Source organism: Nicotiana sylvestris, chromosome 1 (genome assembly GCF_000393655.2).
Source record: "Nicotiana sylvestris chromosome 1, ASM39365v2, whole genome shotgun sequence".
NCBI classification, from domain to species: domain Eukaryota; kingdom Viridiplantae; phylum Streptophyta; class Magnoliopsida; order Solanales; family Solanaceae; genus Nicotiana; species Nicotiana sylvestris.
In genome coordinates, this window is record NC_091057.1 from 3,142,893 (window position 1) to 3,165,093 (window position 22,201).

The window sequence follows — 22,201 nt, forward strand, 5'->3', positions numbered from 1 at the left end:
GCGATTTATTCTTTGATCTTATCACTGATATCAGTCTTGAACTTCCTCTGCTTCTGCTGAACTAAAGGACAATCAGGGTAAATTGGCAATTTATGCACTACTAGATCAACACCTAATCCTGGCATGTCATCGTATGACCAAGCAAACACATCTTTAAATTCAAAGAGGAGTTGAATGATTGCATCTCACGTTTTCTCATCTGTGTGAATGCTTATTTTGGTTTCTCGGATTTCTTCAAGAGTTCCCAAGTTAACTGGTTCGGTGTCATTCAGATTTGGCTTAGGTTTATTCTCAAAGTGTTCCAGTTCTCGATTTATTTCCCTAAAAGCCTCTTCTTCGTCATATTCCGGTTCTTGGTTCATTATTTCACAATTAAACAGCTAGTTTGAATCTGGGCGTGAAGTCCGCAAGCATGTCATATTATTTAAAGCCGCATTATTATAACTGAAAGGAAAAGACAAAAGAAAAATAGCAAAAATCAGAAAGAATAAAGAAAAAATGATGAAATACTGATTTTATTCCTTGGAATTGGGAAGATAACAGGGTTTATATTTCAGGAAATTAAAACAGGAAACTAAAGAGAAACATCCGAGTTACACCCTGGGATAACTCGTGATGCAGGAAAGGTGGCAGGACAAGTCTACCCGGACTCCTGCCTAACTGGGAACGGTGTGGCCTCCTAATTTTGAAGCTTAGCATTTGGCCCCATGTATAGCACCTCGGCGGTGCTTGTTCCTTCTCCCAACTGAACCATGTGGGTTTCGTAAAGCATTTCTCTCATCACCCCATATATTTCCTTAATATTTTCGGCCGTAAAAGCCTCATCATCTTCTTCTTCAGTGTACTTTGGTCTGACGAAAGTTTCGTACAAATGTGGCAATGGTTGAGGTAACTTCTATCCCTCATTTCTTCTCTTCTTCGCCCAATATTCATATTTTGGAGTAGGGTGAAAGCCTATCCCAAAGAGTTTCTTAGTGGAAGGCAAAGTGATAGGTTCAGTTATTCCTTGCAACGATTTTCCAAGTCCTTCTTCTGGTTTGAATCCCTGTCGGATCATTTCTTTAGCAACCATGATTGAAGCGTTGGACAAGAAAGGTTGGGGACAAGGTTTTCCTTCTTCATACTGCTCTGCCAGCACAACTTCAAAAGCCTGATAAACTGTGTGCTCACTCCCTTCCCTTGCTTCAAGATATGGGATGGATGGGTCCCGATAAATAGATTGTTCGTCTTCTCCGTGGACCACAATTTCCCGGTATTCATATTCAAACTTCACCATTTGGTAGAGAGTGGTGGGTACAGCCCCTGCAGCATGAATCCAAGGCCTTCCGAGGAGAAAATTGTAAGATGTGTCCATATCCAGTACCTGGAAGGTTACTTCGAACTCCACCGGCCCGATAGTCAATATCAGGTCTATTTCTCCGAGGGTGTCCCTCTTGATACCATCAAAAGCTCTTACACAAACATTATTGGGGCGAATCCTTCCGGTCCCAATTTCCATTCTTTGCAGTGTGGAGAGCGGGCAAATGTCAACACCCGAGCCCCCATCCAACATTACTCGCTTGACGTAGTAGTCTTCACACTTGACTGTCAGATGTAAAGCCTTGTTGTGAGCTGCTCCCTCCGGAGGCAAATCATTATTGCTAAAAAAACAGATTAACCGCAAAGAACCTTTCCGTCATTCTCTCAAGTTGTTCAACTGAAGTCTCTGCTGGCACATACGCTTCATTCAAGGTTTTGAGCAGGATCTTCTGATGTTCGGCGGACCTCATTAGCAAAGATAGCATAGACACTTGTTCAGGGTATTTGCGCAACTGATCCACCACTTCAAAGTCAAGCATATTCATCTTCTGGAAGAAAGCCTCTGCTTCTTTAGCACTTACAGGCTTCTTGGGTGGGAAGCGCTTCCGTGTGGCATTGTTCACTTCTCGAATATCTGAATATTTCCCAGCAGAAGTATTTTCTGGAAGTTCCCCCGTGATTTCTTTCCCTTTGTATGTAACCAATGTTTGTTGATAATTCCACGGTACCGTAGACGGGTCTGTCATTGGATTCTGTGGCATGCGTTCAATAACCACTGGCTCATTCAGCCAAGGCGGTTTAATCGTCCCCCAGACCACATAGGCCCCTTTCGACACGTACATCGGTATTGCCCTTTTTTATTTCGAATCTCCGTGGCTTCTCTGATCGACCTCGTGGAATATAAAGAACCTCATTCTTCGAAGGCACCATCTTTTCTGTCTTTGTCTCTGCCTTCTTTTCGAGTTCAGTCTTGACAGTATTAGTCTTCTTTTCCCCTTTATCTTGCTTCGGGGCTGCTTTAGGCTTTCTCTCTGCCCTGACAATGGCGATTATAGCTTTTAGGGCTGGATCAAACTCCTTGTCCTCACAGATCATCCCAATCAACGGCCCATTATTATGAGCGAGCAACAGATTGTTGGTCACATTTGGTACCTCCTCGTCCCTTAATACTATCTTTCCCTATTCTATTAAGTTCTCTACCACCCTTTTTAAAGTCCAACAATCATTGGTATCATGCCCCTCTGCTCCCGAATGATAAGCACACCTGACACCGGCTTTGTAAGCCGGTGATGCTGGATTGTGCCTTGTCTGAGGGACTGGTTGCAGGAAACCCATCTGGACTAGTTTTGGGAATTGGGTAGAATACGGTTCACCAATAGGTATGAAAGTTTGTCTTCTGGGTGGTTCTTGAGGACGGAAATTATTTTGGGGTAGTTGTGGATTATAGTGGTTTCGGTAAGGAGGCTGATTTCTGGGAGGTGGAGCTTGGCTCCGATTCGCTTGTTGCGGTGGCCGGACATAAGGCTGAGTATTCATGACCGAGTATGGCTGAGGAGTATAGGCCAGATCTTGGTGAGGGTAGTAGTGCTGTGGGGTCCTCTCTGAGAAAAGGGGTCCGGGAGTATAACTTCTCCTTTTACCCGACGATGCCATGAATGTTTCTTCCCTTTTCTTTCCCTTTGCTATTCCTCCAGACCCACCCTGAATGGCTTGGGAGGTAGCTCTGATAGCAGATTGGCTTAGAATTCGACCCGTTTTTAGCCCATTTTCTACCATTTCTCCGATCTTAATTGCTTCTGCGAAAGGTTTCCCCATGGCCGACATCATGTTTTGGAAGTAATCTGATTCTTGAGCTTGGAGGAAAGTAGTGACCATTTCTATTTCATCCATGGGAGGTTTTACCCTTGATGCTTGCTCGCGCCATTTAATAGCGTATTCTCTGAAGCTTTCTGAGGGTTTCTTTTTCAAGTTCGACAAAGAATTCCTGTCTGGGGCGATGTCAATATTATACTGAAACTGCCTCACAAAATCTCTGGCAAGATCGTCCCAAATGTGCCATCGAGATATGTCCTGATCCATATACCATTCTGAGGCTATGCCCACCAAGCTTTCTCCGAAGTATGCCATCAACAATTCTTCTTTGCCGCCAGCCCCACGCAATTGGTTGCAATACTTTTTGAGGTGAGCAATGGGATCGCCATGCCCATCATATTTCTCAAACTTCGGTGTTTTGAACCCTACGGGTAGGTGCACGTGAGGGAACATGCACATATCAGTATAGGAAACACTCTTCTGCCCGCTTAACCCTTGCATATTTTTTAAACTCTTCTCGAGGCTCCTCATTCTTTTCGCCGTTTCTTCTTGTTCAAGAGCTTTGGGATTTTGGTCTTGCCCAGGCGTAAGCTCGTATTGAGGCTGCTGAGGGTGAGCACTGGTGGTGAACCGAGTTGGTTCCAGCGAGAAGGATGGTTCTTGAAATGTGAATGAGGAAGAGTCAAAATTAGGCCTGTGTATAGTGGGTTGTGCCGCAATTGGACAGGGCGGTGCAGTGAATATGTTTGTAGCCACATCTGTTGTTGACACCCGGGGATAAGAATTGGAGGGTGATCCAGTGGAGTGGGCTGAAATGGTAGGATACCTGAATGGGGTAGTTGGATAACTTATGGGGACGCTGGAAGTCCCACTCGTCCTAGAGAACAGCTCGGGGAATCCAGGGATTACACTCGGCGGTTCTTTTCCATTGTTCCAATCATCCAACATTTCCAACATGCGAAGCCGCAAGATTCTGTTTTCTTCAGCAGTTGTTGATTCGGAAGTTGGGATGGCCGAGATTGAACTCTCTTCGGAGACAGGAATTGTTGGCAAAGGAATTTCTAAAGACATCTCTACACTTCCCTTTGATCTCGTGAAGTAGGTATGAATATTTTCTCTTGACTTAGTGACGGGCAGCTGAACACTTCATTTCGACGTCGTAAAGTATAAATGTGAGGCCTGACTTCCACCAAACCAAACCACCTTTCTAAAAACCTGGACTTAGCAGCAAGCAAACGGTTAGTTTGAAATAAATAACAGACAGGTAATCTCACGTTGGGGTGTGATGCACCTATACAGTTAAGTGAATTTCTACATGTTTTATTATTATTATTATTATTATTATTATTATTATTATTATTATTATTATTATTATTATTATTATTATTATTATTATTATTATTATTATTATTATTATTATTATTATTATTATTATTATTATTATTATTATTATTATTATTATTATTATTATTATTATTATTATTATTATTATTATTATTATTATTTCCAATTAAAGGACAATCGAAACGAGATTTATTTAATTATTTTAGAGTCGCCACTTGGGAGATTTTAGGGTGTCCCAAGTCACCAATTTAATCCCGAATCGAGGAAGAGAATGACTCCATATTACAGTCTGCGTACCAGAAATCCGGATAAGGAATTCTGTTAACCCGGGAGAAGGTGTTAGGCATTCCCGAGTTCCGTGGTTCTAACACGGTCGCTCAACTATCATATTCGGCTTATTAGTCTGATTTTAATACAACTATGAACCTGTGTGCCAATTTTAACTTTTTACCACTTTATTATTATTATTTTTAAAAGAATGTGAACATCGTTTAAAATATGTCTTTGGATTGCGTCACATGAAATGCACCCACAATCCGGAACACATTTTATTTGATGTTTTGGGATTTGGATTTGGGTCGCATGAAATGCACAACCAAGCTTAAGAAAGTAAACTATTAAACACGCGCCTAAAGAGACTATCGCGTTATTATTTTGGGAAGGCCGTGAAATTCGCTAAACGGCCCTCCCGAATTCTAAGTAATTAACACATATTTTTGTGAGGGCCCCGCAATCTGTGCGTTTTTATTTGGCGAGGCTCGTCTCATTTTTATTTTAAAAGGGTAAGCTTAAAGTAACTACATTTTACTTTATTTATTTAAAGAGTTAATTCAAGGTTATTAAAATATATTGCAAGCCACGCTACATGAAATGCACCCATGAGTCACGACACGTTCTATTTAACCGTGCGGGAAATTAGAATCGTGTCACATGAAATGCGCCCCCGGATTTTAATAAATAAAAGAAAATCAATTTAAAGGACGCGCCTAAATCAAGTAGCGCATTTGACTTATTTTCCTAATCTTTGTGATGCCAAATTTATGGACAAGATGTTACTACTAACGAATTTTTCTTCCCTAAACATATAGATACGAGATCAATTTTATCACTAAGTGGTAGAACAATTATTACAATTACCTTGGGGGAAAACGTGTGCAAACCTGCTACACACAAAGACATAATTCCTTTATCTTTTAAAAGAACGCACGAGCAAACAATTAAAGTAAACACAAACAGAATAATAAAAAAGACTAAAAATCATTTAAAAGAGTACAATATATCCAAACAAACAAATTAGTAATCCAAAGAAAGCATATCGATAGTGGCGTAACAATAGTGCCGTGAATCACTGCACAAACCAACACTCCTGAGGCATTTACTGGTGCCAATGTCTTTCATATCATTTAACAGGTTAATAGCAAAGACCAAGAAGAGTGAGAAATGGACCTCAAATGGCGACAATGAGAACCTCGGACAGAAAAACGGAATGCTTCGTTGGAGCCTCAACGAAGCTCGACCAAACCTCTTCGAACTCGGCTACGACGGACACCTCGGCTCAACTTCTTGGACTTTGGACTGAAACGCTCGACTTCAACACAAGGTCGAGTCGCTCACCTCCATGAATTCCTGTTCAGCTGGTGGGCGTGAGGATGGGGAAACAGCCACAATGCTGCTTGGCGTGAAGCTTACGGGTCGTTTGGTGGTGGACGACCGGAGCTTGGCATCGCTTGTGGTCGACGAAGGAAGTTTGGACAGGAGGATGGTCGATGATGCAGCAGTGGTTGCTGCTGCTCAAAAAACGAGGGGTCGTGGGTTATGGAGGTGTTCGTGGGTGATGGACGACGGTGGGAGTTAGGGCTGGTTATGGCGACTGGGTCGTTTGGACAGAAACAACGACGGAGGGTGGTCGACGGGATGTGTATGGTGGTGCGCGAGGATGGAGTTTCGAAGGGGTGGCGATGGTTATGGCATGAGGGTTTTTTAGTCGTGTGTGGTTGTTGTCACCGAGAAGAGGAAGCAAGGGGACTAGGGTCTTTTTTCTTAGGGTTCTTCCTCCCTCTCCTTTTTGAAGAAGAAGAAGATGAAATAGTGGTCCCTTTCCATCTCTTGTTCAAAGAACATGGACCTCACGTGTGTAGGGGTCCAAGACTTGTGTCCCCCATGCGTGGTGGGGTTCCCCGTGTGTGGTGTTCCGTCCGTGTTCCCCATGCGTGTCCCCCATGTGTGGCGGGCTCGGATTATTACGGGCTAGGTCCGAAAATTAGGCTTAAAAACGGGTAGTTTGAACCCAAATATTATTCTTTGCCCAAACCCGAGAATAAAAACACGATGTTATTCAATTAATCCTATGCAAGCAAAATAACTACCAAAATAAGACTAACATTTAACACAAAACTATTTCTCTTTTTTTTTTTGTATTTTTTTCAAGATTAAAATAGCTACAAAGCATAAATAAAACTATTTTTATAATTTTCGAAATTATATAAAGTACAAAAATAAGGTACTATTTTTTTGTATTTTTTCAAGTTTATGATAAATACATAAGATAAAAAAAAAATATATATATATATATATATATATTGTAATTTTTCTTTTGTGACGAAATAAAGTAAAAATAGTCAAAATAGCTATATTAGACCCAATTTAAATATTCACGCTAAAAATGTGAAAATTCCCGGGGAGGGTCAAAAATCACACGTCTATAGCTGCCCCTCTTTGACTGGAAATACGAAGAGTTTTCCGACAAAGAACGACTAGACATGTTTTTGACCCGACCATTATTTGGAGGGTCTACACTAAGGAAAGGAAGGGAATGTGACCGAGCCCTGGTATCTGAGCTGCCTACATATCCTTGACTATAAAGGAATCAGGCCACGTGTAGTTCAGAAATGAGAGAGATGGTAGAGTGTACCGAGGTGAAGAGCCGATTGAGGTACCATTCCGTTGAGGTTCCAGTCCGCGGTCCTGCTGTTACAAAAAATGAAAAATGAAAAAGACTAACTAAGCCTATCAGCTACTAGTTACAAGGATTCCTATCTATAAGTCTTTTGAAACTTGATCTTGAGTCTTGAATGGTGCTTCATACAGACTTTGGATTTGAACTTTGATACTTGTTAGTTGTAGGTGCTAGTTCTTGAGCAGACCACATCTGTTCTCCACTTCCGTACTTTGGATTCATTTTTTTTATGCTTGCTTTTTTTTCTTTTCTTGTTTTTGTTTTTGTGAATAGCTTCTGTCGATCATCTCAGACTGTTGACTCGCATTCTTGAGGCGAGCTTCTGCTATTTCTAACTTGGATTGAATGCTGGGGATTTTTGTTGTAACCCTTCGCTCTCCGGGCGGGATCCTGACTTCAATAAACAACTCTGAAAATAAAACGCCTTTCCTCTCTTCAGGCGGGCTCCTGACTTCAGCAACTTCTTAAAAATAAATCAACCTCCATTCTCCAGGCGGGCTCCTGACTTCAACAACTTCTTAGAAATAAATCAGCCTCCATTCTCCAGGCGGGCTCCTGACTCCAACTTAAAATTTAACAACCTCCGTTCTACAGGCGGGCTCCTGACTTCAACAATTTAAATTTTAACACCTCCATTCTCCAGGCGGGCTCCTGACTTAGACAACTTAAAATTTTACAACCTCCGTTCTACAGGAGAGCTCCTGACTTCGACAACTTCTTAAAAATAAATCAGCCTTCATACTACAGGCAGGCTCCTAACTTCAACAACTTTTCTCAAAATAATTTAGCCTCCGTTCTCCAGGCGGGCTCCTGACTTCTACAACTTTCCTAAAACTAATTTAGCCTCCGTTCTCCAGGCGGGCTCCTGATTTCGACAACTTCTTAAAATAAATCAGCCTCTATTCTCCAGGCGGGCTCCTGACTACAACAACTTTTCTCAAAATAATTTAGCCTCCGTTGTCCAGGCGGGCTCCTGACTTCTACAACTTTCCTAAAAATAATTTAGCCTCCGTTCTCCAGGCGGGCTCCTGACTTCGACAACTTCTTAAAATAAACCAGCCTCTATTCTCCAGGCGGGCTCCTGACTTCAACAACTTTTCTCAAAATAATTTAGCCTCCGTTCTCCAGGCGGGCTCCTGACTTCTTCAACTTCTTAAAATTTAATTCAGCCTCCATTCTCCAGGCGGGCTCCTGACTTCTTCAACTTCTTAAAATTTAATTCAGCCTCCATTCTCCAGGTGAGCTCCTGACTTCAACAACTTTTCTCAAAATAATTTAGCCTCCGTTCTCCAGGCGGGCTCCTGACTTCTACAACTTTCCTAAAAATAATTTAGCCTTCGTTCTCCAGGCGGGCTCCTGACTTCGACAACTTCTTAAAATTTAATTCAGCCTCCATTCTCCAGGCGGGCTCCTGACTTCAACAACTTTTCTCAAAATAATTTAGCCTCCGTTCTCCAGGCGGGCTCCTGACTTCTACAACTTTCCTAAAAATAATTTAGCCTCCGTTCTCCAAGCGGGCTCCTGACTTCGACAACTTCTTAAAATAAATCAGCCTCTATTCTCCAGGCGGGCTCCTGACTTCAACAACTTTGAAAAATAAAATATCCTATTCGAGGGCGGATGAACCCAAAATATCCTATTCGAGGGCGGATGAACCCAAAATATCCTATTTGAGGGCGGATGAACCCAAAATATCATATTCGAGGGCGGATGAACCCAAATATCCTATTCGAGGGCAGATGAACCCAAAATATCCTATTCGAGGGCAGATGAACCCAAAATATCCTATTCGAGGGCGGATGAACCCAAAATATCCTATTCGAGGGTGGATAAACCCAACTAGGAAGTGCGTCTCCTACGAGTAAAACTTGTATGAACTAAAATCAGGAAGTGCGTCTCCTAAAGCAAAATATAACCTGAAAGACCCAACCTAGGAAGTGCGTCTCCTAGGGGTGGAACTTTAATGATTCAAACTAGGAAGTGCGTTTCCTACAAATGAACTTAAATGAACCAGACTAGGAAGTGCGTCTCCTAGGGGTGAAACTTCAATTATTCAAACTAGGAAGTGCGTCTCCTACAAATGAACTTAAATGAACCAAACTAGGAAGTGCGTCTCCTAGGGGTGAAACTTAAATGATTCAGACTAGGAAGTGCGTCTCCTATGCATGAACTTAAATGAACCAGACTACGAAGTGTGTTTCCTAGGGGTAACTAAACTTAGGAAGTGCGTATCCTATAGGTAAAACTAAACTTAGGAGGAAATGCCTCTCCTATAGGTAAAAATAAACTTAGGAGGAAATGCCTCTCCTATGGGTAAAACAAACTTAGGAGGAAATGCCTTTTCTATGGGTAAAACAAACTTAGGAGGAAATGCCTCTCCTATGGGTAAGACAAACTTAGGAGGAAATGCCTCTCCTATGGGTAAAATTAAACCTAGGAGGAAATGCGTCTCCTATGGGTAAAAATAAACTTAGGAGGAAATGCCTCTCCTATAGGTAAGACAAACTTAGGAGGAAATGCCTCTCCTATGGGTAACAATAAACCTAGGAGGAAATGCGTCTCCTATGGGTAAAATAAACTTAGGAGGAAATGCCTATCATATGGGTAAAACAAACTTAGGAGGAAATGCCTCTCCTATGGGTAAAACTAAACTTAGGAGGAAATGCCTCTCCTATGGGTAAAACAAACTTAGGAGGAAATGCCTCTCATATGGGTAAAAATAAACTTATAAAGAAATTCCTCTCCTATAGGTAAGACAAACTTAAGAGGAAATGCCTCTCCTATGGGTAACATTAAACCTAGGAGGAAATGCGTCTCCTATGGGTAAAAATAAACTTAGGAGGAAATGCCTCTCCTATAGGTAAGACAAACTTAGGAGGAAATGCCTCTCCTATGGGTAACAATAAACCTAGGAGAAAATGCGTCTCCTATGGGTAAAATAAACTTAGGAAGTGCGTCTCCTAGGGGTAAAATTTTAATGATATTAAGCTAGGAAGTGCGTCTTCTACAAACTTAATTTAGGAAGTGCGTCTCCTATGCATGAAATTTTAATTTAGGAAGTGCGTCTCCTATTCGTGAGCCATTTCCTTAAAAACTTGTGTTGTCTTCCCTCGCAATTGCCGGGGATAACACTGTTGGGGAATTATTTATTTACCTGTTGGGGGATAAAATGTTATCAGCTGGGGATAACGCTGTCGAGGATAACACTGTTGGGGGATTTTGATTCTTCAAAACTAGTGCTTCACTCTTTGGAAGGCTGCTGGGAATGGCACTGGCCGACCCTGTGCTTCTTCGAGCATAAGTTTCATCCTTTTGTTCCGTCCGCTGGGGAACAACTTCCTCCATTGAAACTTATTATGTTGGGGGCAACACTGGTTCAAAGACCACTTCCCTTGAGACTGGTGTTATCTTTATTCTTCCCCGAATGGGTACCTGACTTCCAGAAAATTTTCTAAATGGAAGGAAAATTTTCTGCCCCAGTTTGATAATCTCTCTTGTGACATGCATTCCCGTCATCAATGCCATTTCTTTTACCTGTTTCAAATCAAACAAAATTTGTTAGTTTAAAACGCGGTGGTTGGTTGTGATACTCCTACTGGGATGGCTTTTCCCTTTCTCCTTCCCTGCTCTGTGTTCCAAAACTTGTTGGGGATGATATTAATTGCTGGGGATATTCCCTTTCTGCTGGGGATATCCCTCTTCATGCTCATTGCTCTCCTTGTTTTGTCCACGGGCCTTGGCCTTGAGGTTTATCACCTTTGATTTCGGCAAGGATATCCCTCTTGACACTCGTCAATCCTTTTGTCAATTCCCTTTTGCCGGGGATATCTTTCTTGACGCTGGCCTCACGCTTTTTCCTTGCTGACTATACCACTTGGATGTACTAGTCAGATCTTATCTTGAATAATTGGAAAGGTGATGGCATATTTTGAAGTTATTTCTCACTTGTTCTGACCAAACAGACTCTACTGGGGAATTTTTCTATGAAAGGAGAAAGATAAAAAGGAACAGAATAAAAGACAAAGGAAAAAGATGACTCTTTAACAAAAGAAACTATAAATAAAAGCCTATCAAACGCAGATACCGACTCTAATAATCATGACATGCACATGTGGCCTATCCTCTGCCGTCAATCGTCTTTCAAGATCTTCATTTGGCGATTCCCCATCTGATTCTCAATCTTATTCGACTTGTAGTGCCCGAAGGGTTTTCACTATCAAGCCTCTCTCATTTTGGTTTTTCTCTCTGCTTTCATCGCCTTATGGTGTCCGTAAAAATTTTCACCGATAAGACTCTCTCATTTGTATCACTTTCCAACCGGGGATTTGGAGTGTTGCCGGTATGATTCTCTCTGCTGGGGATTAGAGTCCTTTCTGCTGTGGAACAGAGTGTTATGTTCACCGGCAAGACTCTCATTTGTCTGACTTGGCATCTTTTGAAGTCTGATCAAAAGGTCTTTCTTTGGACCGTAATGTGGGGTTTTGGATAGGGTAGAAAGAAAGGGTATTAAAGGCTCAAAACAAAATAAACTTGGGGTTCAAAATTACAACCTTCGTATATTTGCTTACAACAAGCGCAACTCTTGCCCCAGTTTCTAGCTTGGGGATTTTTTATTTTTGTTATACTATGTTACATTATGCATACTATGCACATTATGCACCCTATGCACCCTATGACCGAGCCGTGAAGCGCCTACGTATCCTCTTTGAGGAATCAGGTCAAACGTAGTTCTCAATTCCTCTTTTTTCATTTACCTATTATTTTCTTTTCTTTTCTTTCTTTTCTTTCTTTTTCGCTTTTTTTCTCGTTTTTTTTTTCTTTTTTGTTTACCTGCCATGCTTGCGTTTTCTAGTCGTTTCTACTGATTCTGAAAGAGGGGTACGAAAGAAAAATAATAAGGCTCAAAAGGGGTTAACGAAGGATAATGTGTTTAGATAGCAGAACAAAATGCCTTCGTCATTCCAGTCTTCAAAACATGTCAAGTGCAAACAACACAATTTAAACAAAGATTTGTAGCCTCTTCTGATAGTGCTGGACTTGACAATTATATTCAACATCTGCTTTATCATTTGTCATTTCTAAAGCACCGTTGGGCGACACTCTCACTCTCATTATCATGAACGACCCTCATGCCAATTTGGCGAATCTTGCTTTTAAACGGTTTTCTTTGTGTTTTACTTGCCCTAGTTCCACATGACTCGAGCTCCGAATAATCTCAAACCGTCCTTATTTCCTTTAAATGCTCTGATCACCTTTCCGGGGTTTTATGATTAACTTTTAAGATTAGGCCCAAACTGTGTGCGCATGTCATGTCACTAGAATCGGCGTTGAATAAAAATGATAAAAGGACTAAACAAAAAGATGACTGAAAATAATAAAAGACCGGATTTTGCATTAGACTACCGGTGAAATGGTTTGAATAACAAAACAAACAAAAACAAACCAGAATAAAATCCTAAAACAACCTGGATAAAACTTAAACAAACCACTATGACAAAGCGGAAAGATAAGACAGTTTGACACAAAACAATATCCGAATTACAATTCTAATAATCCGAACAACAGAAATGACAACAAAATAAGCCACCACAAGCTTCTCTCTTGCTAACCAAGGAACGGAGCATCCTCCCACTTTATCAAAACTGACATCTTATCCACTGAGCTTCACATCAGTATTGCTTAGACCATTACCAACTTCAATATCATCAACCTTAGTCAACAAGTTCCCAATAGGATTCGAGTGCTTCTATCATCAGGCTTGATCCCCGCAAAGTGAGCTTCTGGATCTTGTATTTCCGGCTTACCACAAACCAACCACCTTAACTTTCTTTATGATTCAGAACAAAACAGGTTAGAATGGACTCAGTCGGTCCTCATTATTAACAACATCTTTTTTCCCCTTTTTTCTCTTTTCCTTTTTTTTTTTTTTTCTTTTTTTCTTTCTTTTCCTTTCTTTCTTTTCCTTTCTTTTTTTTCATCATTTTTTTTTCATCATTTTTTTTGTTGTGTTGTGGTCGAATCTTATGGAGATTGCCTACGTATCATGACCCCGCATGAATCAGACCTTGCGTAGTTCGGCCCAATAAAAGATAAACAATAATAAATATTTTTTTTCAATTTTCATATTAAAACAAACTGGGCTTCAAAGGTTTGAAGATGACCTACAAACTCGAAAATCAAACAACCCACATATTCTAATCAAAAGATTTACAAACTCAAAAACAAAAGGCCAGCTCCCTTTCTCCGTTTGACAAATGCAACCAAACGGTTATTTTTGCAAATGTGGCCCCTTCCAAATTTCACATGAATTTTGAGGCCGGGGAGGATTATTTTATGACACTTTACAAACTTGTCCGTTCTTTAACGAAAATAGCCTTTCGACAACTGAAAGACACTCTAAGGCTATTTCGGCAAGAACGGTTTAAGACGCGGCCGAAGCTGGCTCGGCTTATTTTTGACTAAAAATCCAAACGGTATTCACCTGACCGCTGACTCTTTGTTTTTTTTTTCAAATTACAATAAAAACCTGGTGTTGCAAACACGGCCCTTCAGCGCCTCGGGGACGAAGATTTTTAAGGTTGTGTGGATCAACTGGACCAAATCTAAAACAATGACCCAAAGGTGGCTGTTTATGCAAAGTCAGCCCTCCGCGTCCCTTTCGGAAACATTCGGCTATTTTGACAAAACAACATCACCCGACTTATTTATGACTCTTTTTGTCGTTTTTCAAAATAGAAAACTCGATATTGCAAGCACGGCCTTTTAACGCCTCGGGGACGAAGATTTTTAAGGCTGTGTGGGTCAACTAGACCTAATATTAAACATGACCCAAAAAGTGGCTGTTTATGCAAAGTCAACCTTCCGGCGTCCCTTTCGGGAACATTTGGCTATGTCTTGACAAAACAGCGTCACCCGACTTCTTTATGACAAAATTAAAATTTTGATATGTTTTTTATTTATTTGTTTGTTTTTGGCTATTTTAGCAAAAAGGGAGGTTGGACCCGATGAGGGTTGCCTACGTATCTCACATCAGGTGAGAATCAAACCCGCGTAGTTCGGGACATCATAAATAAAGTAAATAAACTAACTTTTTTTTTTATATATATTTTTTTTTGAAGGAAAGACTTATTAAGAAGAAAGGGAGCATTTTTGCAATGAAGGATTTCTAAAGAAAAAGATTTTAATTATTTTTTTTTTTTGAATATTGAAAGAAAAACTTCTAAAGAAGAAAGAAAATATTTTTGGAATTTTACTTTCAATGAAAGAAATGCTTCTAAAAAATATTTTTGAATTTTGAATTTTCTTTGCAATTTTGAAAGAAGAATGAAAATATTTTCGGATTAAAAGAAAATATATTTTTTTTTATTTTTTTTTTTTTAAAAAGAAAACAATTAAAAAGACTTTCTAAAAACATCAATAATGGAAAATACTTTTTTAATTTTTTTTCTTGAAAATTGGGGGTCTAAAAAAAACTTTTCTAGAAAGGAAATAAAGAAAAATACTTTTTAGATTTATATATATATTGTAACAAATAATAAAACCACGTTCAACGCAAGACTCTTTTTATTTTCATTTTTGGCATTTTCATAAACAAATAAATAAATAAATAACCATTTTAAAAACAAGACTCTTTTTTCATTTTCATTTTTCATGGCAAGACAAACTATTTTTCTTTTTCTTCTTTTTTCTTTATTTTTAAAACAAGACAAAGTGAAGATTTTTTTTCTTTTCGTTTCAACAAAATGACCAACCTATTCTTCAACCTAAAAATAAGAGACTCTTTTATATTTTTTCTTTTGCTTTTTTGAGTGAAACAAACTATATAAAAAAATATTTTCTTTTTTTTTCATTTTCCCAAAATTTTGGCAGAATTTCGCCAGTATTTGGGGCATTGGGGTTTTTTATTTTATTTTTTCTAAAATAGGCAATTAACTCTCTACACAGTTACTTCCCTCTTTTTCGCAATTTTCCAATATTCCCGATCATTCGAAGATGGTCAGCATGCAAGTCTGAAACAAGTAAATGCATAGAGCACACAGTATGCAGCAGGATGGTCTTTTCATTTTTTGATACACCTGTCCTAGACAAACTCAACCCCTGTGTTGAGCCTCCAAAGTCAAATGCACGTGATGCAAACAAATGTTCCTACTAGGGATCCGACATGAAGCTGAGTTATTCTAGGTTCATAACCTGGGTATTTGTTCTAGACTGTGCACCCGAGCGGATAACTCGAGTCGAGAAGGGGGCTATGTACCGGGGACCCGCGGGATCGTCCGGCTTTGTGACTTGTCCGGCCTCTTTCTTATTTCAGGTATTGACACTAACAGAATAGGGAGTCTCGACCAGCGAGCTTCTCCCCGGAGGTAAGAAGAGAAGGGTTTTGACACAGTTTATATACAGTTCAGATAATATCAAAGCGGTAAAAACATCATTTAGCACATTGAGCCCAAACATATAACAAAATCAGATAAAATCAAATATAACAATTTATCTAAGCTCGAATTTCTAACCCTGAACTAGTGGTTCTGGGTAAAAGTCCCCAGCAGAGTCGCCAGAGCTGTCACACCTCCTTTTTCCGCCCCCGCGAGGGTTGAAGGAGTTTTTCCAATTAAAGGACAATCGAAACAGGATTTGTTTAATTATTTCAGAGTCGCCACTTGGGAGATTTTAGGGTGTCCCAAGTCACCAATTTAATCCCGAATCGAGGAAGAGAATGACTCCATATTACAGTCTGCGTACCAGAAATCCGGATAAGGAATTCTGTTAACCCGGGAGAAGGTGTTAGGCATTCCCGAGTTCCGTGGTTCTAGCACGGTCGCTCAACTGTCATATTCGGCTTATTTATCTGATTTTAAATACCATTATGAACCAATGTGCCAATTTTAACTTTTTACCGCTTTATTGTTATTATTTCAAAAGGATGTGAACATCGCTTAAAACATGTCTTTGGACTGCGTCACATGAAATGCACCCACAATCTGGAACATATTTTATTTGATGTTTTGGGATTTGGATCTGGGTCGCATGAAATGCACACCCCAAGTTTTAAGAAAGTAGATTATTAAACACGCACCTAAAGAGACTATCGTGTTATTATTTTGGGAAGGGCCGTGAAATTTGCTAAACGGCCCGTCCCGGAATCTAAGTATTTAATATATACATTTAGAGGGCCCCGCAGCTTCTACATTTTTGTTTGTCGAGGCTCGTCTCATTTTTATTTTAAAGGATAAACCTATAATGACTATATTTCCTATTAAGTTCGTCTCTAAAATAAAAGAAAATCTCTTAATTATTTACATGCTTGCAGATTATTTACAGCAGGATCCGAAATGCTTTTACAGAATAAGGAAACATGACCATGCATACGGACAGCTGATCGAACATTATGGGCCCAAATCCAGCTCATGCGGGATGGGCCAGACCTGGGCCACTGTTTATCCGAGGCGGGTCTGTTTGGTCTGTTTTGACCTGGGCTCGACCTTCATAAGGTTGAGGGGCGCGGACTTGTGCTAATTGTTATAAGGGTGTGGCTTGATAATTATAACGAGGCAGTTTATCAAAAGAGAATGAAAATTAACTAAGGCGGATAGTTTTATTCTTTGACATGCATTAAAAGAGAATGCTAATTACAAAACACAACTAATTTCCAAGACATAGCCTAGTATACTGCCAATCCTTTTGTCTGTTAACCTAACCAACATATGATATTAAACCATACTACATTTTTTGTATTCACTATAACAGGTTAATAGCAAAGACCAAGAAGAGTGAGAAATGGACCTCAAATGGCGACAATGAGAACCTCGGACAGAAAAACGGAATGCTTCGCTGGATCCTCAACGAAGCTCGACCAAACCTCTTCGAACTCGGCTAGACGGACGCCTCGGCTCAACTTCTTGGACTTTGGACTGAAACGCTCGACTTCAACACAAAGTCGAGCCGCTCACCTCCATGAATTCCTGTTCAGCCGGTGGGCGTGAGGATGGGGAAACAACCGCAATGCTGCTTGGCGTGAAGCTGACAGGTCGTTTGGTGGTGGACGACCAGAGCTTGGCATCGCTTGTGGTCGACGAAGGAAGTTTGGACAGGAGGATGGTCGATGATGCAGCAGTGGTTGCTGCTGCTCAAAAAATGAGGGGTCGTGGGTTATGGAGGTGTTCGCGGGTGATGGACGACGGTGGGAGTTGGGGCTGGTTATGGCGACTGGGTCGTTTGGACAGAAACAACGACGGAGGGTGGTCGACGGGATGTGTATGGTGGTGCGCGAGGATGGAGTTTCGAAGGGGTGGTGATGGTTATGGCGTGAGGGTTTTTTAGTCGTGTGTGGCTGTTGTCACCAAGAAGAGGAAGCAAGGGGACTAGGGTCTTTTTTCTTAGGGTTCTTCCTCCCTCTCCTTTTTGAAGAAGAAGAAGATGAAATAGTGGTCCCTTTCCATCTCCTGTTCAAAGAACACGGACCTCACGTGTGTAGGGGTCCAAGACTTGTGTCCCCCATGCGTGGTGGGGTTCCCCGTGTGTGGTGTTCCGTCCGTGTTCCCCACGCGTGTCCCCCATGTGTGGCGGGCTCGGATTATTACGGGCTAGGTCCAAAAATTAAGCCTAAAAACGGGTAGTTTGAACCCAAATATTATTCTTTGCCCAGACCCGAGAATAAAAACACAATGTTATTCAATTAATCCTATGCAAGCAAAATAACTACCAAAATAAGACTAACATTTAAAACAAAACTATTTCTCTTTTTTTTTGTATTTTTTTCAAGATTAAAATAGCTACAAAGCATAAATAAAACTATTTTTGTCATTTTCGTTTTTATATAAAGATAAAATATAAAGTACTATTTTTTGTATTTTTCAAGATTAAAATGGCTACAAAACGTTAATAACTTTTTTGTAATTTTCGAAATTATACAACGATGATAAAAACATAAAGTACTATTTTTATATTTTTTAAGTTTAAAATGACTACAAAACATTAATAAAACTATATTTTTTGTAATTTTTCTTTTGCGACGAAATAAAGTAAAAATAGTCAAAATAGCTATATTAGACCCAATTTAAATATTCACGCTAAAAATGTGAAAATTCCTGGGGAGAGTCAAAAATCACACGTCTACAATTATTATTATTTATTATATATATCTTTTATTATTTGAAGTTAAAAACGTGACCGGATCCGACGAGGATTGCCTACGTATCACGATGCCGCGTGAATCAGATCATTACGTAGTTCAAGACAAACAAGTGTAAAAATAAAGAAACATTTTTTTTATTACTAAAACAATCTATTACAAACTAACATTTTTGAAAAAAGGAGAATAACATACTTGAAATAAATACAAACTCAACAACTACTGATACACCCTGATGCGAAAAGACAGAAAAAAGACGCCAAGACAGAAAATACAGACTCGACCTATAAATAAATTAAAGCCTTAAAAATTGGCGCCCGCGGGGCATCGTTCGGCCTCGCCGCGGGCTTAGGGGCGAGGTCCCTTTCAAGTTGTTCCAGCTCATAAATGGTTTGCTTGACATAAATCATCACTGCCGAGAAGAAGGTAGTGCGGGTCATATCTTCGCATCGTAGACACCTCCTAATGATGGCATGTGCAATGGTCTTAATCTTATCCCTGGTTTGCCTCTTTTCTATGAGTAGGCGCTCTATTTGATCATTACGGGCCTTCAAAACCCGAGAATCCTGGAGATGTTGATTCTGCCACTGCTGAATTTCTACTTCCATTTGGGCCAGTAAATCATAGCAACATCTATTTTCAGCTTCAAAGGTTCGGGCTTGCTCAAACGCTCTGTCCTCAAGAGTGGCCACCTTTCTCTTCAAATTGGCAATGGTTTGCTTGTGGTCTCTTTTCAACTGCTGCAGGTACCGGTTGCGCTCTTCTATTCTTTTTGCCCAGTGTGTCTCAGGTCCTGCTATGGTATTCTCAAGATTCTCCGACTCACTCCGGCACTCAACAATTTCCATTTTTAAACCTTTTATCAGTCGCTCATCCAACCGGCTCCTTTGTTGGTTATCAGCGGCTATCCTTATCTACTGGATTTGGGCCCTGAGCGTTTCGTTTTCCTGGGTCAACCTGTTCTTTTCTCCCAGATCAGTAGCAACTTGCACGTTGTGCTCATATTTTAGACCTTCAATTTGTTGTTTCAGCTTGCTGATTTCAAACTGATAGCCTTTTTCTTTTGCTAACCAATCCCATTGCTCCTATGATGACTCGGCAAAATTCAGGATATGGCGTCTTTTAGCCGGCCTTTTGTGCTCAAGTTCTCTTCTATACCACGCAAGGTACCCTGACGCTACTTCACTTTTGGCCCGATCCTGCACACAAGTATCTGCTTTCAAACATTGGCATTCATTCCAGATCTGGCGGACTTTTGTTTCAGGAAATTGTCCGTTAGGGCTAATCTCAATTTCTTGAGCACTAAGATCTTCCTCGTGTGGCACTATCTGGCATCTCCCGAGTTGTCTCAAAACTCGATAGGGCGCGTAAGGCTGAATGCTCTTAAGTCCCATCAATAGAAAGTGGGTCCTAGCGGTCGGCATATATATGACCTCATCGACAGACAACCATCCCAGTGTCCATTGTATTTGGCTGGCGGTGAGGATTCGAAAGAATGACGTCCATGCCGTAACTACCTCGGGCAGACTGACCCCCTTGATTCTTGTGTAAAACTCTTTTATGCAAGTCTTTTTCGAGGAACCATAACTCAAAAGCTCAGAACGGTGGCAGAGATGTTCAGTCATCCATATTTGTAGCAGCAAATTACACCCTTCGAAGAAATTCCCATGGCTTTGCAGGCTGTGAGAGCTCGAAAGATATCAGATACTACCATAGGCGCGAGACTGCTTTTATTTTGAGTGAGCAAAGTTCTGACCACCTCGGATATTTTCAGATCAATGTTTCCGTCTTTCCTCGGAAACACCAAAAGCCCCAAAAATGTTATCATGAAAGCCACTCGTCTATGCTCATCACACTTCTGACGGTCACCTTTGCTGCATAACTTGTTAACCGGATTGTTGAACCCTCCTACATGACCATATTTGTCGTATATAAAGCGCGGACTACCGAAACCTGCGGCCAAATCTGGATTATGGACCATCCTGGGTATCTTTAATGAATCTAGAAAACGATGCACAGTGACAGCTCTTGGGGCAACCAGGTATTTTTGCCTTAATGGAACTTCAGCATTTCCGATGTACCCGGCTATTTCCTCCAGAGTCGGGGTGAGTTCAAAATCGGAGAAGTGGAAGACATTGTGTGCCGGGTCCCAGTAGGTGACCAAAGCTCTTATGATATCTCCTCGAGGCTGGATTTCCAATAAACCCGTGAGACCTTTCAGATATTTCTTGACCTCATCTTGCCCTTCACCACCTATTTCATTCCACCATAGCCGCAACTTGACAGGGATTTTAGTCATTATCTAAAAGTGTTCATTTTGCATTGTGCTCATACTGCACATTTATTAAGGTGATTTAAGCAAAAATGATTTGACTATTTTTTAGAAAAGGGAGATCCGATTTTCGAACACGGCCTTTCAGCACTTCGGGGATAAAGAATTTTAAGGCTGTGAGGGTCAATCGATCCAAACTCTAAAGGATGATCGAAAGCGGCCGTTTATGCAAAGTCAGCCTTCTGCCGTCCCTTTCGGGAATATTCGGCTATTCTTGACAAAAACGGCATCACCCGACTTATTTATATTGGCAATTAAAATTTAACATTTTTTGGCTATTTTGCAAAAAGGGAGGTTGGACCCGATGGGGGTTGCCTACGTATCTCACACCTTGTGAGAATCAAATCGGCGTAGTTCGGCCGATCAGGAATAGAGGAAATAAACTAACCCCTTTTTTCGAATAAAATACTTACAAGGAAAAGGAGAAAATATTTTTTGGATTTCGATTTATGTTGTTGTTTTTTTATTTTGAAAAGAAACGACGACCTAAAATCATTCTGAACAACAGAACAAAATAAAAATAGATCAAACGGAAAGGGAGAAAGAATACCTCAAGTAACTAGGTGAAACAGATCCGAACTCAGACTCGACCTTTTTGAGGTCGAATGGACCTTAATCAAGTGTTCTCAACCGAGAACACTTCGACTAAGGTCTATTAGACCCTCAAACCTCTGCTAATTAGGACAAAATCCTGGTTTCTGGATTTCTAGGGTTCTTGGGGCTCGGATTAGGGGTTCGAGCTTTTCTGGTTTGATTCGAACCAAAACAAGCTTGGTTTGGTCACGAGAGAGGTAAGAGGAGTAGCTGGTATGGATTTGGGGTGGTTTGGCATAGTTTGAGGTTTGGCTCGAATCTTCAGATGAAGATTCGAGACGATGTATGTTGATTCGAACCCATCGGTTTGCAGATCTGTGTCCAGGGGGTCAAGGTGCACTAGGGGTGTTAATTTGGTGGTCACCGGCATCGTTGCTGCCGGGATTATGGTGAGGGGGTCGAGAGGCGGCGCTAGGGTTCTTGAGGGTTTCGTTTTGGTTCAGAGACGGAGGGGAAGGGTATTTGGGAATGAAACGGGTAAGAGGGGTTTGGGGGTTTTTGGGTATATGAAACGTGACAATTAATTTGAGCCGTTAGATCAAATGATCTTAACGACTTGGATTAATTGGTGAGGGACGGGACGGGGTCATTTGGTGTAGAAACGGGGTCGTTTGGTTTTAATGAGGGGCTGGGTCGACCCGAGTAAGCAGGTTGGGTTACGGGGCAAGATTGTGGACCGTTGGATGAGGATGGATGAACGGTCGAGATTCGCCGCTCTCGAAACGACGTCGTCTAA

General features: G+C 40.7%; 1 protein-coding gene across 1 annotated transcript; it reads right to left on the reverse strand.

The window, feature by feature from the left end:
- Positions 1-895: 895 nt before the first annotated feature.
- Positions 896-3,174, reverse strand: LOC138889417 (uncharacterized). The gene is made up of 5 exons (XM_070172726.1): positions 2,564-3,174; positions 2,140-2,461; positions 1,720-2,051; positions 1,241-1,640; positions 896-1,123 (listed from the first exon to the last, which is right to left on the reverse strand). The coding sequence occupies exons 1-5, from the start codon at positions 3,172-3,174 to the stop codon at positions 896-898; spliced, it is 1,893 nt and encodes a 630-aa protein (XP_070028827.1).
- Positions 3,175-22,201: the final 19,027 nt, after the last annotated feature.

What these genes read in the sequence shown, in the direction of transcription:
- LOC138889417 (XM_070172726.1), bottom strand. Translation starts at nt 3,174, where the DNA reads ATGGTCACTACTTTCCTCCAAGCTCAAGAATCAGATTACTTCCAAAAC. An exon ending in CTCAAAACCTTGAATGAAGC is followed by an intron (nt 1,641 to 1,719) that starts GTATGTGCCAGC and finishes CTGTTTTTTTAG; the next exon opens with CAATAATGATTTGCCTCCGG. An exon ending in ATGAATACCGGGAAATTGTG is followed by an intron (nt 1,124 to 1,240) that starts GTCCACGGAGAA and finishes CTGGCAGAGCAG; the next exon opens with TATGAAGAAGGAAAACCTTG.